Here is a 17,114-nt window from a genome sequence, read left to right on the forward strand (position 1 = left end):
GTGCTAAGCCGGGACTGTGTGAGTTCAAAGTTCTGTTATGGCACTTGAACCCACAACCATCTGACAGAAGTAAGAATGCTACCAACAAAGCTAAGATGACACTTAAATTGTGAACAATAGTGGGTTGTATTTTCGCCACCTTGCCCAAGAGCACTAAGGTCAGTTGTAGCACCCTGTTCCTGGGATCTGCAAATTTAGCATGGACTAAGTATCTAGAGTAGGATCTTTCAGGTTACTTACTGAATAGGTAATGTGCTTAAACAGATTTGAATGCACGTTTTCATGAAAGACATCTTCCCCTCACAGAAAAGAGCAGAAATATTTTCTGTAATTACTTGCTGGTGAATTGCACAATTAAGGATTATAGTGCTCCCGAAGAAGAGATTTATTTGAAACTACAGTAAATCAACTTTTGGAAATATGAAAGCCATTAGTTCTAGAAAATCCTATTATGCATGTACAACAGAGCTTGTAATGTTACAAACAAATTAACCCTAATAATGCCCGTATCAACTTAATGTCTTTTCTCCTGAATGAGGTGTTCCATTACTCTTCAACATAATTTAATTATTTTTTCTAATTAGTACTTGGCATGAACCGTTACAACTTCTGTATTGCGTGTAAACAAATAAACATGAACAACACTTAATAGTAAATAGATAAAATAAATTTGCTATTTTCACGTCAAAGTAATATCGATCCTGGAAATTCCAAGTCAGTCTCTTACAAAGCTGCTTCTTCAAGAGCTAGGCTGAAGCATGAAATGTTCTCTTTGGAGTTTGCATCACTTTCTTCATTGAAATGCTTTTCAAAAGCTGAAATAGGACTCCCCAATGCCTCAGTAAGTTTATTCAGTGAGCAGCTGAGATATATAGACAGGTTTGATCCCCGAGCTTTGCAGAATTAGCTTATCTCAGTTCAGGTGGCAGAAGAGCACTGCAATTCGCCTCAAGTAACCGGATTAGAGAGGAGTGGAGTTCTCACGCACCGGCATGCTGTGCATGCTATGCTCACGGTTACTGGAAGGAGATCCCACTTAGATTCTTGAATTAAGGAATTCCATTTTAAATTACTAATAGCATTTTAGACCCATCCATCTCCGCATTTTGATGATATCCCCCCTATGCCATGTCTAAATAATTTATGTAAATGGAAAACCTCAAAGAACACAAAAATAGGGAGTGTAACTAACAGCAAAGAAGATTATAAGCAAATGCTGGAGGACATAAACAGACTAGTAGATTGGGAAAAAAGATGGCAGATGCAATCTAATGCAAAAATGTAGAGAAGTAATGTTAAATTTACATTGGTTAAACTATATTTGGAGAGCTGTGTGCAGTTTTGGTTGCCATACGACAGAAAGAGTATTGTAGGTTCAGAGAGAGTGCAGAGTAGATTTATTAAGATGTTTCTAGGAATGAATGAATGAATGAATGAATGAAGAAAGATTGGACAGGTTAGATCTTTTTTTCTTTGGAGATAAGGCAATTGTGAGGGGACCTGACAGAGGTGTTTAATATCATGTAAGGCTTTGATAAAGTGGAAATTAATAAGCTGTCTCCACTTATTGGTAAGACCAAACCAAGGGTGCATAAATCTCAGATAGTCAGTATCAGATTTAAAAGGGAGTTTAGGAGGAACTTCTTTTTGCCGATGGTGGTGAGAATGTGGAAACAATGGTTGAAACAGAAAGCATCTATATCTAAAAGTTTAGGTAAGTTATAATTGGCAGCAGTATACTGATGTTTTGCACCGCACTTCATGAAAAGATAATTTCAAAAGTTTGTGCATATTCCATTATTTGCACTACTATTTGTAAGCAACAAACTCACATAAAATTGATGCAATACCTAATGTTGCAAAGACCCTATTAATACACAAATATCCAGCAAAGTTTTTTTGTCATTTTTCTCAAGGTTTTCAATAATATGTACTTGTAAGAGTCTGTAAAGACTCAGAAGGCTTGAACTTCCACATAGTCTTATCCTGTAAGTCCATTTTGTCTTAAAATGTTAAGATCACCCAGAAAATATGGAAAATTATTGAGTTCACTCTTCATTTAGAAACTGATTCTTTGTTTCTTAAACATATCTGTTGAATTTTGGCTTCAAACTAAGACTGAAGTTAAGAGTTTTCCACGGTTCTGAACAATCTTACATTTTCAGACAAAATGATTTTATAGGCTTATACTAGGTGGAACATTGGCACTAAAAGGCTACACTCTGGCAGTCATCACATTTTCAAAGCACTTTGGAAGTGGTTAGTGCCATTAAGCTGTATAAAGGAAAGTGCTGATTCTTACTATTTTATTTCTACAGGACCCCCAAGCCAGCTTTGATTTCAATGACCATTTTGACACATTACATGATCCAATTCCTAATTCTTCAGACAAATTGAATGGGTAAGATATTTTAACTGGCTTACAGTAAATTGCTATCATGTGAATGATTTTGACTGAATTCACTGTGAAAAACTAGAATGATACAAAGGACATGTAATATGGGTGTAAAACTAGTGATGAAGCCTTCTTTATCAATGAAAGTATAAACTGTATAACCTATTTTTATTTATTTGTAATAAGCAAGAGTATAAGATGCTTTAAAATGTAAAAGCAAAGCTGATTTGCCAGTGGTTCATCCAAGTAAGTGTACAACAACAACTGGCATTTATATAGTGCCCTCCACGACAGGCGGCATCCTGGAGCGCTTAACAATGATGGAGCCCGATGCTGAGTCAGCGGGAGGGGGTAGGGGACCATAGGCATGGTCAAATAGAAAGGTCTTCAGGTGCAACCCGAAAATGGGAAAAGAGGGGGCAAGGCAAAGGGATTGAGGGAGGGAGTTCCATAACTTCAGGGTGAAGTGGCTGAAGCACGGTCACCAATGGTGTATCTGATTGATCAGTTTTTATGCTTAGTATAAAACCATGATACTAATCTTTTGATGATATTCATTCATGCTCTCACACAAGGCACAATAAATTCTAAGGTTGGCATGCATTACTGTTATTGGCCAATACATAATTTCTACCATTAGTGGCCTATATTGACCTGATTAGGTTCCATGCCACCGGTTATAACTATTTGAAAGTTAAATCTGCTGCGTTGCAGTCACCGGCATTGATGTCCTATTTGAATGTTAGACACCTGGAACACCACTGTGTATTTTGTAACCAGGGAAGGAAACATCAATACAAAATTCAGAGCATTTTCCCATCAGAATTCTGTACTGCTGAATTGAAGAATCTCCATAGAGCTATCGTACAAACATTTGTGCACATGAGCCATTATCATTAAGCTTTCACCCAGTCTATAGAATCAAGCATGTAGATTCAATGACAATAATTTGTATTTAAATAAAGTGAACATCATGAAGGATAACATATTGGAGCGCTTTACAGAGGCACAGTTGGATTCCATAGAAGGGGGGATTTGGCCCATTGAGCCTGTGCTGGTGCTATCTTCTCCTCTGAAGTTATCTGCTCTTTTTCCAAATCATTGCTTAACCCTATACCCTGTTTTTATTGGTCAGCATTAATGTTTATCCAATTGCCACTTAAATATTTTTATTGTCTCAGCCATTTCACTACTCATTCCATTTCCTAACTCACCTCAACAGGATGTTTCTTCTAACCTCTCGTTTAGTCTTCCAATAATAATCCTGACATCATGCCCCTTAGTTATTAGCAATATACGAACCAGGAATAATGTAAAACAACACTCTATTATTGAACATAACTCAATTGCTGGATATTTGTTAGCCAAGATTTAAATGAATTCTCCTGAACAGAACAGCTGACAGTTGCAAATTTAAATAGAAAAAATCTGAATGGTTACTGAATCTATTTTACGTCTTAGGTTTTAAGTTGAGGCATTTCTTAATGAGGTGCTCTGTTAGAATTCCCACTGACCAACAAAAACTCTATTAGGGAATTGGATCAGGTCAGAGAGGTGTTCTTGCCAGGCAGCGTGACATACTTCCAGTTAGCGGAAAGTGTTTCCATTCACATAGAATTATAGACAATGTTCTAGCACTGAAACAAGCTATTCACGTAACTTGTCTATGCTGATGTTTGTACTCCAAATGAGGGTCCACCCGTCCTAATCTCCTCTCCTATACCTAAAGCCTATGTCTATTCCCTTCACCCTCAAGTTCCTCCTAAACTCCCCATGAGATGTGCTTCTGGCTATCCTATATTTATGCACTCTCATTTTGTACTGGCCAACAATACTATTAATGTTCACTTTATCAAATCCTTTCATAACCTTAAGCAAGTTTATCAGGCCCCTCTCAATCATCTTTACTCCAGTGAAAAGCTCTAACCTTTCCAACCTTTCTTCATGGCTGTATCCACTACAGTATTCCTAATATATCTATGATGGATTCTTCCATTTCTGCAACTCAGATGTTTTATCCTGCTAATAAATACTTTGATTAGCCCCCCTCCCCACATGAAGAATTAAAAGTAGCAAAACCTACCAATGCACCTCACCTGCAGAAATGAAGGAAACCAGTTTCTAAAAGCAGTTAGCTTTTTAGATGGATGAAAAATGGCACTGAGCAGTTATGATGCAAGCATAGGAAATGTCAGATGTGGTAATTCAGACTCTACACTGGTTATCAGGCAGCAAAGAAGACATTGTAAAGACCTGGAAGTAGATTGTTCACCTCTCTTCTCAGCACGAGTCCAGAAAGCCAAAGGAGAGCAGGGAGATCTGACCTTGAAAATTACAAGCAGGTGTAAAAAGAACAAGTCCCCATTCATTCCCAGCAACTATATGAGACTGTTTGAATGTTGATTGTGAAGAATTTGCCTGTGGTGAGAATTTGCCTAAGTGCCTCATAGAAAAGTGCACTAAAATTATTTGTGTTTATTTTTCGCTTGCTTCATAGTGTTTGCGACTAACCACCTTTGCAACAATTTTACACTAATAATTAATGGGATTACTTATAATCTCTTTGATCTCCCTCAGTATTTAAATCTGTTCAAAGTAATTTGAAAATCAGGGTACAAAGGTGCAGGGAAAGACTCTTTCCTCTTCAATCTCTAGCAGGGTTCCGAAAAGGCTAGACCTCATTGATACCAGAGTCGAGGTTTGACAGGAATACACAGATCTATCCTGAACTCAAGAGCTGCATTGAGTAGATTTGAGACATCCCAAGCTTTCTGGGTGGATTATAACATGGAGTTTGCCTTGACAGGATTAGCACAACGCCATTTAATGATCTTCCATGTCACAGAGTTGTTTCCATTGGTTTCTTTCTGTGAAAATATCATTGACTAAGATGATGCAGTTGAGGGAAGCAGTTCTTTTTGCACTGGTAACCTGCATATGATGGGCTTGTAGAACATTTGCCAGACTGATATTTACTTCCATCAGTGATATATAGTCAAGGATTGACTAAATAATTTGCATTGTGTTGCCTCTATATAATTAACTGAATAATGTTTTAATCATGCCTGATGAAAAAAAATGCACTTATATTGTTCCCTTTATGCAGGATAGCATCTTGGAGCATTGCACAGTGGACTTGTCCTCATTCATGCCTTTGTCACCTCTACAGTCGACTTTTCAAATACCCAGTTCCACAATCCACAATCTTCAGCTCATCCAAAAAGTCACTCTGTAGCTTTATCTTCACAAAAGATCATATACCCATCATTCCTGTTCTTGCTAGGCTCCAATTACTCCTGCCTCCCAGTAGATTGACTTCTACATCCTTATCCTCACTTGAAAAATCCTTCACATCCTTGCTCTTCCCCACCTATGTGATCGTCTTCACCCTTACATCTTCTTGTTACTTCCGCTTCTGCAATGCACTCCTATAATAATGCAGCACACCCTGGCACTGCAGTGGAGGGTAAAACTTGTCTTCCACTCTTCATCGGTTAGTAGTCCAAAGTGTCTCCTTTGCTGTCATTTCTACCATTCTATGGGATGTAATTTGTGACATGTGAGGTATTAACTAACCCTGTTTTTTTGTTTTCACGGCCCCCTCACGGAGGCCACGCCACCCGGCTACACCTCCCACCACATCCCCCGCCCCAACCGCCGTGGGGGTGGTGTTGCCCTTATCTCAAGGACACCACTTGCCCTATCCCCCTACTCCACTGGCTCTTTCCCCTCCTTTGAGCACCTCACCCTCTCCCACCCCTCATTCCTCTCCCTTAAAATCCTCCTCCTCTACCGGCCCCCTAAAACCTCTCCCACCTTCATCTCTGACATTTCAACACTCCTCACATCTCTTTGCCTCTGCTCTGATCGCCTCATCATCCTGGGCGACTTTAACCTACACTTCACACCCTCCTGCTCCATCTCCACAGACTTCTCTTCCCTGCTCTCCTCACTCAACCTCTCCTTACACATAAACTCCCCCACTCACAGTCACGGCCACCCACTCGATTTGGTGATCACCCGGGGCCTCAGTGTCTCGGATGTCACTATTACCGACAAGGCCATCTCTGACCACTACTTCATCTCCTTCACCTCCTCCACCCCCCTCCCCACCTCCACCAGACCCACCACCATCTTCTACCGCCCTTGGAAGAAGTTACCCCCACAATCCCTAACCGATGCCTTGGAGTCCTCTGAACTCCTCTCCCTCTGGCCTTCAACCCTCACCGACCCCTCTTCTCCTCTCTCCCTCCTCCACAATACCCTCTCCTCCACACTCGATACTCTTGCCCCCATCACTTCCCGCACTGTCTCCTACTCCCGCTCCTCCCCCTGGTACACCACCCACCTCCGCTCACTGAAAAGCCAGGTGCGGGCTGCTGAACGCACCTGTGTCAAATCTGGCCTAACGGTCCACCGACAAATCTGGCTGGACCTCCTCAAAATTTACCGCTCCACTCTAGCCTCGGCCAAGTCGTCCTTCTACTCCAGGATAATCCTGGAGGCGAAGAACAACCCCAGGCTACTGTTTTCCACCACAACCCGACTCCTCCGTCCCCCCGCCACCCCGCGCAGGTCATCTCCTCCAACCTTCACTGCGAGGAGATGCTGGATTTCCTTGAATCCAAGATCAAGGGAATCCGCTCCGCGGTCACTTCCCCTCCAACTTCCACCCACCACCCACCCCTTCCCTCCCACACTCCGACTCCTACCCATCCTCCCCTACACACCTTCGTACCCGTTTCCCCACCCTCTGTCACTGAACTCATCCTATCCCTAAAACCAACCACCTGCTCCCTTGACCCCATCCCCACTCCACTCCTTATCTCCCAGCTCCACTTTCTTGCCCCACATATCACTGACATCATCAACCTGTCCCTCTCCTCTGGCTCTGTCCCCATTCCATTAAAAACTGCCATCATCACGCCCACCCTGAAAAAACCCTCCCTTGATGCGTCGCAGCTATCAAGCTACCGGCCCATCTCCAACCTCCCCTTTCTCTCCAAGGTCTTGGAAAGAGTTGTCGCCTCCCAACTGCGCTCTTTCCTTTCCACCCATTCTCTTTTCGAACCCCTTCAGTCAGGTTTCCGTGCTGCCCATAGCACAGAAACTGCCCTGGTCAAGGTCACCAATGATATCCTGACCATCTGTGACCAGGGCTCCCTCTGTCTCCTCGTCCTCCTCGACCTATCGGCAGCATTCGATACGGTCGACCACGCTATCCTACTCCACCGCTTGTCCTCCCACCTCAACCTTCAAGGCACTGTCCTTGAATGGTTTAGGTCGTACCTTTCTCACCGTCTTCACTTTGTCTCGACGAATGGCTTCTCCTCCACCCCCCGTACTGTCTCATGTGGTGTCCCTCAGGGCTCTGTCCTCGGTCCCCTCCTCTTCACCCTCTATATGCTCCCCCTCGGTGACATCATCCGCAGACATGGAGTTAACTTCCACATGTATGCGGATGACACCCAACTCTACCTTTCCTCCTCTACTCTCAACTCCACGACCACCGATGTCCTGACAGCCTGCCTGTCCGACATCGAGTCCTGGACGAGAGACAACTTTCTTCAGCTCAACGTGCGAAAAACCGAGGCCCTCCTGATTGGCTCACGTCAGCGCCTCCGCACCTCAGGCGCTGACACCATCAGCATCCAAGGCTGCACTCTCCACCTCTCAAAGCCAGTCAGGAACCTCGGCGTTTTGTTCGACCCTGAGCTGTCCTTTCTCCCTCACATCCGCACCACAACTGGCACCGCCTTCCATCACCTCCGGAACATCGCCAGACTACGGCACTACCTCACCCCTCACGCTGCTGAAACCCTGGTTCACGCCTTTGTCACCTCAAGGCTGGACTATGGGAACTCTCTCCTCGCCGGCCTTCCCGCCACCTCCCTCCACAAGCTGCAGGTCATTCAGAACTCTGCAGCTCGTGTACTGTCCCGCACCAGGCTTCGGGACCACATCACTCCCACCCTCGCTCGCCTCCACTGGCTCCCCATCCCCCAGAGGATTGATTTCAAGATCCTCATCCTCACCTACAAGGCCATTCACGGCCTTGCTCCCTCCTACCTCTCCAACCTACTATCCCCCTACCTACCTGCCCGTACCCTCCGTTCCTCTGCTCCACGTCCCCCGCCCCAACCGCCCTACCATCGGTGGTCGGGCCTTCAGCCTCTCAGCCCCCAGGCTCTGGAACTCCATCCCCCAGTGCCTTCGCCTTGCTTCCTCCCTTTCCTCCTTCAAGGCCGGTCTCAAAACCTTTCTCTTTGACCGTGCCTTCAGCTCCCCTCTCGACTCTCTTCCCCTCCTCGCTCCCTCCCTTCCCTCCCCTCACCCTGACCATTTCCCCCTCCTCGCTCCCTCCCTTCCCTCCCCTCACCCTGACCATTTGCCCCCTGCTCGGGTCATGACCCAACTGTGCAGCGCCTTGGGACGTCCTCCTGACGTGAAAGGCGCTTTATAAATGGAATCTTGTTGTTGTTGTTGTTGTTTTGGTGAGCCAGGTATCTGACACACACAGAATCCCATCACAGTTTAAGAGTCTCCAAACAAAAGTTATATATGGTTTTCATTAACACTGACGTTTAAAAAGAAAATCTGTCCTGTTGAGAATCAAGGCCATCAACCGGTCTGCAGTTGTGACTCTTGATTCCATCACAATGTTTGGGCAGCATTGAACTTCTGAATAGTTTTAATCTGATACTTGGTTGAGTTAAGATGGTATGCTGCTAACTGACAGTCCAAATCTACGATCTGAGCCAGGACCTGGCTTTGAGCCCATTCATTTTGACTGAGTCGGGGGAGGTTTCACACCCACAGATCAGCCAAAGTGTTTAGTTATCAACAGGGTAGAATTTTCAACAGTGTGACAATTAACACATCACTGATCAGACTTTTCATCCCTATGATCACTGACCTTACTCGTGTTGACATTGGGTGAGAAACTGTGATGCTCTCCACAGTTGAAATGTTTGAGGATTCTTCCTTATACCAGAGGGATTCTGACTCCCATGGAGCCAAACCTCAAAAACAATCACCATCTTTAAGAGAGGAGCAGAGAAAAGGGATAAAAATTGGCAAAAAAAGTTCTTAATTGTCCTTTTTTTAAAAACATGGAAGACTGACGAGGGCAATATAAAGTGTATTTTATTATTTATTTTTGGATTCAAGGCTGGAAATGGTTAGCTTTGCCTTAAAAAGATTAATAAAACACATCTGCAGAGAAATCACATGGACTTTGTTCTTCCTGTAATTCTTTACATGGATCATCAAGACATGGAACCAAATGTGCAGGAGAAGTAGCGATGCAGGCTAACAACAGTTTCTGTGGAGTTGGAATCGCATTCAATGCAAGAATTGGAGGTAATAATAATAATCCTTGCATTTGATATAGCGCTTTTCACGTCTTATCGACATCTCAAAGCGCTTCACAGAATAGACTGTAAAGTGAATTGACTGTATATTTGTGGGTAATTGAATTTTAAAGGAGTGCTACCAGAACCTGGACCCAATCTTGTATTGTTTTTCTGTCTTTTTGTCTTCTGTACTGGAGCAAAAACACCACAGTCACTGAGCATCACAAGTCTGTGTGCAAGTTGTTGCTGCTGGAATGCACTGGGTTGTGGTAATGTGCTCATGTGGAATGTCCCACCCCAGAAACGAGTGATGGAGAATTGATTGGTACACTTAAAAGGGAAACAAAGAGGTACTTTAGAAATAAGAGTTTAAGGGATATGGAGATACAGTGCTAAAATTCGATTGAAAATATAGCCATGATGTAACAAAATAGTAGGAGCAGAACGGATGGTCTGAACGACCTATTCCTATTATCTTCCTAAAGCTGCCATTGTGGATGAGGGAAAGGCCAATGATACCAAGAGTGAGTTAAATGTAGATTTGACTACACTTCTTATATTAATTCTTGCATTTAATATTTACAGTTCCTTATCACATCATCAAGCTGTCTCAAAGCGCTACACAGGATTTTACTGTAAAGTGTAGTGACTGTGTATTAGGTGAACTCAGAAGCCATTTTGCACAAAGCAATGTCCCACAAACAGCCATGAAATGAATGACTAATTTTATCTGGGCAGATTGTTGGCCAGGACACCAGGAGAAATTCCCTTCTCTTTTCGAGTAGTGTCATGAGATCTTTAACATCCATTTGAATGAGTAGACTGAAACTCAGTTGAACATCTCATCCAAATATGATCATTTAATTTTTTGTCAAATTATTAAAATTCAGTTATTCAAAATTTTTATTTCAGTGGAGTAGCTCAGGTCTGCGCACTTTTCCTTGGATTCTGAAAGGCCTTTTGTCAGCAACTTTCTCAATCTAAACCTGGAGTATGATCATTTCCAGCACTGACCTTGGTAGTATCCTGAACTCTGCTTCTTGGCCCTTCACCTTGGTTTCTTAATTCTGAGAGAATGATCTGCAACACAAAGTTCCAGTGCAGCATTAAAACACATTAGATCAGGGTTGAATCAATGTCATCACTCGCCAGTGGCTGTCACTGAGTTGTAAATCCCCTGGGACACTCACTTTGGAGCATTCATTTTGAACTTTAATGCTTCTCTCCGTGTGACTTCTGCTCCCATTGCTGCTGCGATTGTCACATTTCGTTTTAAATTTGTTTTGTTTTATTTGATTTATTTAAAGCATTACAACACCATGTTGCCTGCAACCCCAGTGATCCGATGATGATGATGAGCTTTTCCTTGGGAAGTAGGTAAGCAGGGTCTCCTTGTAGCTGAGCTGACTTCAAGGTGACATGCCGGGCAACAGAATCTTGGAATTGAGTCAACCTTCTGTCCAGGTCCCATTCATCCGGTTCCTGCACCAGACAGAGCTGCAGTACTTTAGGGCACTGCTGATGACAGACCAGACAGTTTGGCTTGACGACAGGAATTGGAGGGTCAAGGACTCTTCCCACTCAGATCCTGTAAACCTTGCAAGTCAAAGCCTAACCGGGAGGGTAGTTCTAGCTACACAAACATTGGGAATCTTTTCAGAGAATGCTTTCAATGGCAAGCTATCCAACTTAGTGAGTTAAACTCCAGCAGTACCCCAACACATACTCTGGAGCCCCAAAATCTTGACCAACCAGCTAAAACCGTAGAGCTTGCCATTGAAAGCACTATCTTGCAAGATTCCCACTGCTTGTCCAGGTAGGACAGTCCTACCCATTAGGAGCAAAGTGGGAAGAATATCTGTCCTAGTGATTGTCCCTCAAGGTCCTATTCATGAGCTAGACTGGCTGGTCAGTCATCAGCAGTGTTCTGAGGTACTGTGGATCTGCCTAGCTCGGGAACTGTAGTACCGAGAGCACCACAGAGGGTTGGCTTGATTTCCAGCATTCCATTGTCAAGCATGTCACCTTGGAGCCATTTCAGCTCTGAAGAGACCCTGCTTACCTCCCCCAAAGGAGGGTACCACTGTCAGAGATCAGCTTTGAAGAAACTCCTCATAGCGTTGGTTGAATGTTAGTACTCAAATGCAAAAAGCACCCATTGCAATAGACATTGTTAAACAATTCTTATCGAAAGGATTCCTAGCTTTGTAGCGAGAGATATGTCCACTGCTTCTTTTTTTGACAGTTATTGTATTTTGCAAGAAAAGTTTTTCCCATTAAATGTAAGAAATAATTTAAAAAATTACATTTTCTAACCTTTACAAATAAGGTATATGGTTGCATTAAATAATAAATAACAAAATAATCCTTGCATTTGATATCGCGCTTTTCAAGTCTTCGAGACGTCTCAAAGCGCTTCACAAAATATACTGTAAAGTGAATTGACTGTATATTTTGTGGGCAAAATGTGGCAGCCAATTGCGCTCAGCAGTGTCCCACAAACAGTCGGGAATTGTTTGCTTTGTGCTTCAGGTATTCGGATCTTGGATGGCAAAGTGACTGATGCTTTGGAAGCTGCAGCTCTCTCCTACAACAATAACTACATCGATATCTACACCTGCTGCTGGGGACCCAATGACAATGGAATGGTGTTTGATGGACCCAGAAACCTGACAACCAAAGCTCTGAAGGAAGGTGCAGAAAAGGTCAGAGATTTGGAAATGGATCCTTGTTTTGTGTTTTTATTAAATGCCGTAGCCATTGGTGGTCGGGCCTTCAGCCTCTCTGCCCCCACCCTTTGGAATTCAATTCCACATTCCCTTAGTCTTGCTCCCTCTCTTGCCTCCTTCAAGGTGAATCTCAAGACCTTCCTCTTCGACCACACCTTTGGCCACCCTCCTACCCACCCGGCCCTCCGACCCTCCTCATCCCAAATCCCCTGCTCGGTTCCAAATCCCTGACTGTCCAGCACCTTGGGCTGTCCTCCCGATGTGAAAGGCGCTATACAAAAGTATTGTACTGACTGTAACTGAAAAATTATTTTGGAAGGTGAAATAAATTCAGTGACTGCTTATGTGGTATCTATGGTAGCATACATTACAGTTGAGGATCTGAGTGTTTTTGTTGCAAATAAACTGTAGAACTAATTGGAATAAGGAGGTGTTCATTTTGACGGGATAGGGGTATTGTCAGAGCTAGCATGTTAAAGCTGTTCACTGCAGGTAACTGAGAGTTGCTTACTTAAGCTTGATATTCAGTGTTTTTAATTCTTAGCTACAAATAACAAACCAGAGTTATTGCAGGTTATGAGGGATATATTGCAGAAGAATATAATTCATTGCAAATGTATGCTGTAATTGAAAGATTGATAGACTGTTCATTTATGTGTTCAATAATTGCACTTGGATCCCCTTGAATAAAGTGCTAACATCACAGATAACTTTACAATTAATGTCCCAGTGCATTTGGAATAGGCGTACAAAAAAAAGTCCTAGTAAGTGAAAGATGCTATAATTGAAATGCTATAATCAAAAACACCTTGTGAATCTGGCAATCATTCATAACTGAATGTATTAAATAAAGTGTCTTTTGCTTAAGAAAAATCTGTTCCCTTTTTATTTTTTAGGGTCGCGGTGGCAAAGGAAATATTTTTATCTGGGCCTCAGGAAATGGCGGGCTGGCTAATGATCACTGTGGCACTGATGGATATGTGAACAATATTTATACAGTGGCAGTCGGAGCTGTCAGTAACCTTGGCCTCAGCCCCTTCTACTCGGAGGCTTGTGCAGCTGTTATGGCTGTAGTTCCTACAGGAGGGTCAAGTGCCTATTCATATTCTTTCCTAGAAGATGAGAACTCTTTGGTGAGTCAGTCTATTATATAAGCTAAGTGCAAGTGACTTGAAGTATTATATATTAAAAATGGAAGTATTATATCATCGGTATTGTTCTTCAGTATCCAATACTACTGTTCTAATATCGCCCTATGTAATCCAGATGGAGTCCTGTAGCTCAGTGGTTAGAGCACTCGCTTTGCAAGCTAGAGATCTGAGTTCAATTCCAGGCAGGGCGAAACCTTGGGCAAGATTCCTTTCTCCACACGCCTAATAATAATCCCTCCAAAACCAAAAACAATAATAAATTGGTCATTTTTAATCTACGGCTGTTTGTGGGACATTGCTGTGCGCAATTGGCTGCCGCGTTCGCCCACAAATATACAGTCAATTAATTCACTTTAAAGTGTGTTCTGTGAAGCGTTTTGGGACGTCCTCCTGACGTGAAAAGCGCTATATCAAATGCAAGGATTATTATTATTATTATTTGAGGGATTTCTCTACTTGTCAGTACATTTAATGGGAATTCTAATAGAATACTATAAATTAAAGCCCAGATGTTGAGACAGCCACCGCACTCTGTTCAGTTACCAAGGCAGGACAAATGTCACAGAGCTGGTATTTTATATCCAATCCCACAGTGACAAGATTCAGAGTTTTTCGAGTTGTGAAGACAAAACCAGTATCCTGTTTATATTAATGAATAAATTACGTACTAATTGTCAAAATTCAAAATATTTATACAACTAACGACATCCCAAAGCCTTAAATTCAGTCAGAGTTATAATACATTAAGGGACTTATGGGTGACCAACTTCTTATTAGAACTCCGTCCAACATACAAACCTATCTGCTAATCCCAAACACTCAGCATTGAAGCGCTCCGGAACGCTTCCCCACATGAAGGAGTCTATATAAATGCAAGTTGTTGTTGTAGTTAGCCTTCAGTCACATGTTGTTTTAGCCTGTAAAGTACAAAGGAGATACAACAACAACAACAAACACAGTATCTCCTTTGTTGTATTGAATCTGCAAGGATATTTTGGGTACAGATGTACCCTTATATATCTTGGTTTGTGAAGCATACTACATGTTCACTATAACGTATCCACTGAGGGAAAGGTACAACTGTGTGCATTATGCAATAGTGACGATGGGTCAATATATATACAAAGCTGTGCTCTGGGAGTAGAGCTCTCACAGGTTGTAGTGACCAGATGAACCTCATTTGTGTGCCTTGATTTCCTTATTAAGGTTAAGGAGTCCCTTATAAACACAGTACAATGTATAATACAATTTAATAATCATAATAATTCTTGCATTTGATATAGCGCTTTATCACATCTTCAAGGTGTCTCAATAAATTTACATTTATATAGCAGTTTTCACATTGAGAGGATGTCTCAAAGCGTTTCACAGACCTGGGACCCCAGTAAAACAAACTTCATGAAAGAATCACCTCCCAATTTCCCTCCAATCTAATTAAGAAATAAGACAACCTAGACCAAAATTGTTAAACCATTTCTAGATCTCCTATCAAGTGAGTTTGTAGAGATTCAACATAACCTCAATGTTGCCTCCTCCCAAAGCCAATCTCCTGCTGGGTAGGTGTTGAAGTTGATCAACAAAAACTTGCATTCATATAGCACCCATCATGCAGGATAGTGTCCCAGAGCGCTTGACAGAATATAACTAATCTTCTAGCCATGGCCTTCTTCAAACTGTCTCCAAACAGATTCTCTTCAAGGTCCTTACCTTTTCATATAAATCCCTTCATACCCTAGCACTTACCTTTCTTTCTACTTGTGCCACACCCCTTTCCCCCCCCCACCACCCTTCCGCTCAGACCTTATATGCATCCTCTGCATGTTACCATCGGTGGCTGAGCCTTCAATTATTATGCCCCCAACCTGTGAACTCTATCCCTGCTCCTTGCTCTCTCTATCTTCAAATCCCATTTTAAAACGTAACTGTTTGACTCCCCCTTACTTATTGCTCAGTGTCAAAACCCATTGACTGTGAAGCACGCTATCCGCTATCCTACGGAAAGGGCATTATGTAAATGCAAGATGTTGCTGTAGTTGTTCGCAACCGGGGCAATCTCAGCAGCCCAGCGATCTGGTCTCCCGACATGAAAGGCGCTTTACAAATGTAATTTTGTTGCTGCTGTTTTTGTTGTTGTTCATACTTTGTCAATCAGCTCTGCTGGTGCAATACCCCCACAGTCACCCATGGAGGTCAAGTGTCTAATTTTCTGCTTCTGTAGGTGCTAAACTGTGAATATAATAATAATCCCTGCATTTGATATAGCGCCTTATCACGTGGTTGAGACATCTCAAAGCGCTTCACAGGAATTTTTGTAAAGTGCAGTGACTGTGCATTTTTGTAGGCAAATGCAGCAGTTGAATTGTGCAATAGCCATACACAGCCAGGAAGTAAACAATCAATTTTATCTGGGGGAATTGTTGGCCATGACACTGGAAGAAACTCTCTTCTCTTTTAACTTCTAGCTAGTGGTAAATTCAGAGGCTGCAAGCTGTGGCGTTCCCAGCTGGGCAGTGAATTAATACACTGAAATGTTTTTTATCCTCTAGATAAATACTTGAAAAAATATTATAGAGTATGAGGAAGGGCAGGGGATTGGGATTGAAGTGATATATCCAATGGGATTAGAGCAGTTACCTCCAGAGCCAATTGGTCTCCCCTCAACATGTAACTTCAATGATTCTCTGTTTTACAAAACTGTTGCACATGGGCTGAACAGCCTCCTTCTGTGCTGTATCCATGCTGTGATGCTGTTTCAAAACACTGTACTCTTGTTTTTCCTCTACTTCATGACATTAACGCAGAGCAACTCAGCAGTCATAATGGCAGGAATCACAGTAGTAGCGCTGAGACAAAACTTAAGCTCTGAGGAGAGAAATAATAAGCTGGATATGAATAAAAAAAAAGAAAAGTTGTTTGGTCGTGTGATTTGGGTTGGGACACACATACTCTCAGAGCTTGCGTAGCTGTATAACGTGCGTGTTGATTACAGTTGCAGTTATTCTCCAGTTGTCAGTAAATTCGATTTTGCAGACAAATTAATCTTATTCTCTGTTGTAAATAAGGGAAACTAGTGACCAGTCATCATTCTGAGGCCAAATACTGCACCACAGTCTTAACCTGTAAGACTATTGTGTCTGAAAATTTAAAATGTTGCAGAATTGTGGAAAGTTCTTAATGCAATCATAATGTTTGAACTGGTTCTTTTTAAGAATTGTAGAAAACCAGCTTCCTGATTAAGAAGGCATGACTTTAAATTTTAAAGCAATATTGGTTTTACAGGGTATGACGATGTGGGATTTTGCCCTCAGACCTTTATGTCATGGATTCAGTTCTTTGTTCACCTCTTGCTGTAAGTGCTCTCGTTAACATTGCCAACAATGATCTGTATGTGAAAGTACAATTTCAAAGAGGGTATTGGTGCCCTAATACTTTCTCACGCTACAAATTCTCAATACTTCTTATTTTGAAACTTTAGCTTAGGACA

The 17,114-nt window shown here is 42.4% G+C and overlaps 1 protein-coding gene across 1 annotated transcript in view; it reads left to right on the forward strand.

Moving 5' to 3' along the window:
- Positions 1-17,114, forward strand: part of LOC103173148 (PC3-like endoprotease variant B) — a 200,654-nt gene that overhangs the window by 40,143 nt on the left and 143,397 nt on the right. The window contains exons 3-6 of the mRNA XM_042334413.1: positions 2,319-2,401; positions 9,669-9,757; positions 12,283-12,455; positions 13,376-13,612. Coding sequence (XP_042190347.1) covers positions 9,700-9,757; positions 12,283-12,455; positions 13,376-13,612 — 468 coding nt within the window. The 5' untranslated portion in view covers positions 2,319-2,401; positions 9,669-9,699. The remainder of the gene's footprint in view (positions 1-2,318; positions 2,402-9,668; positions 9,758-12,282; positions 12,456-13,375; positions 13,613-17,114) is intronic.

This window comes from Callorhinchus milii, unplaced genomic scaffold (assembly GCF_018977255.1).
Source record: "Callorhinchus milii isolate IMCB2004 unplaced genomic scaffold, IMCB_Cmil_1.0 Scaffold4, whole genome shotgun sequence".
In the NCBI taxonomy this organism is placed as follows: Eukaryota; Metazoa; Chordata; class Chondrichthyes; order Chimaeriformes; family Callorhinchidae; genus Callorhinchus; species Callorhinchus milii.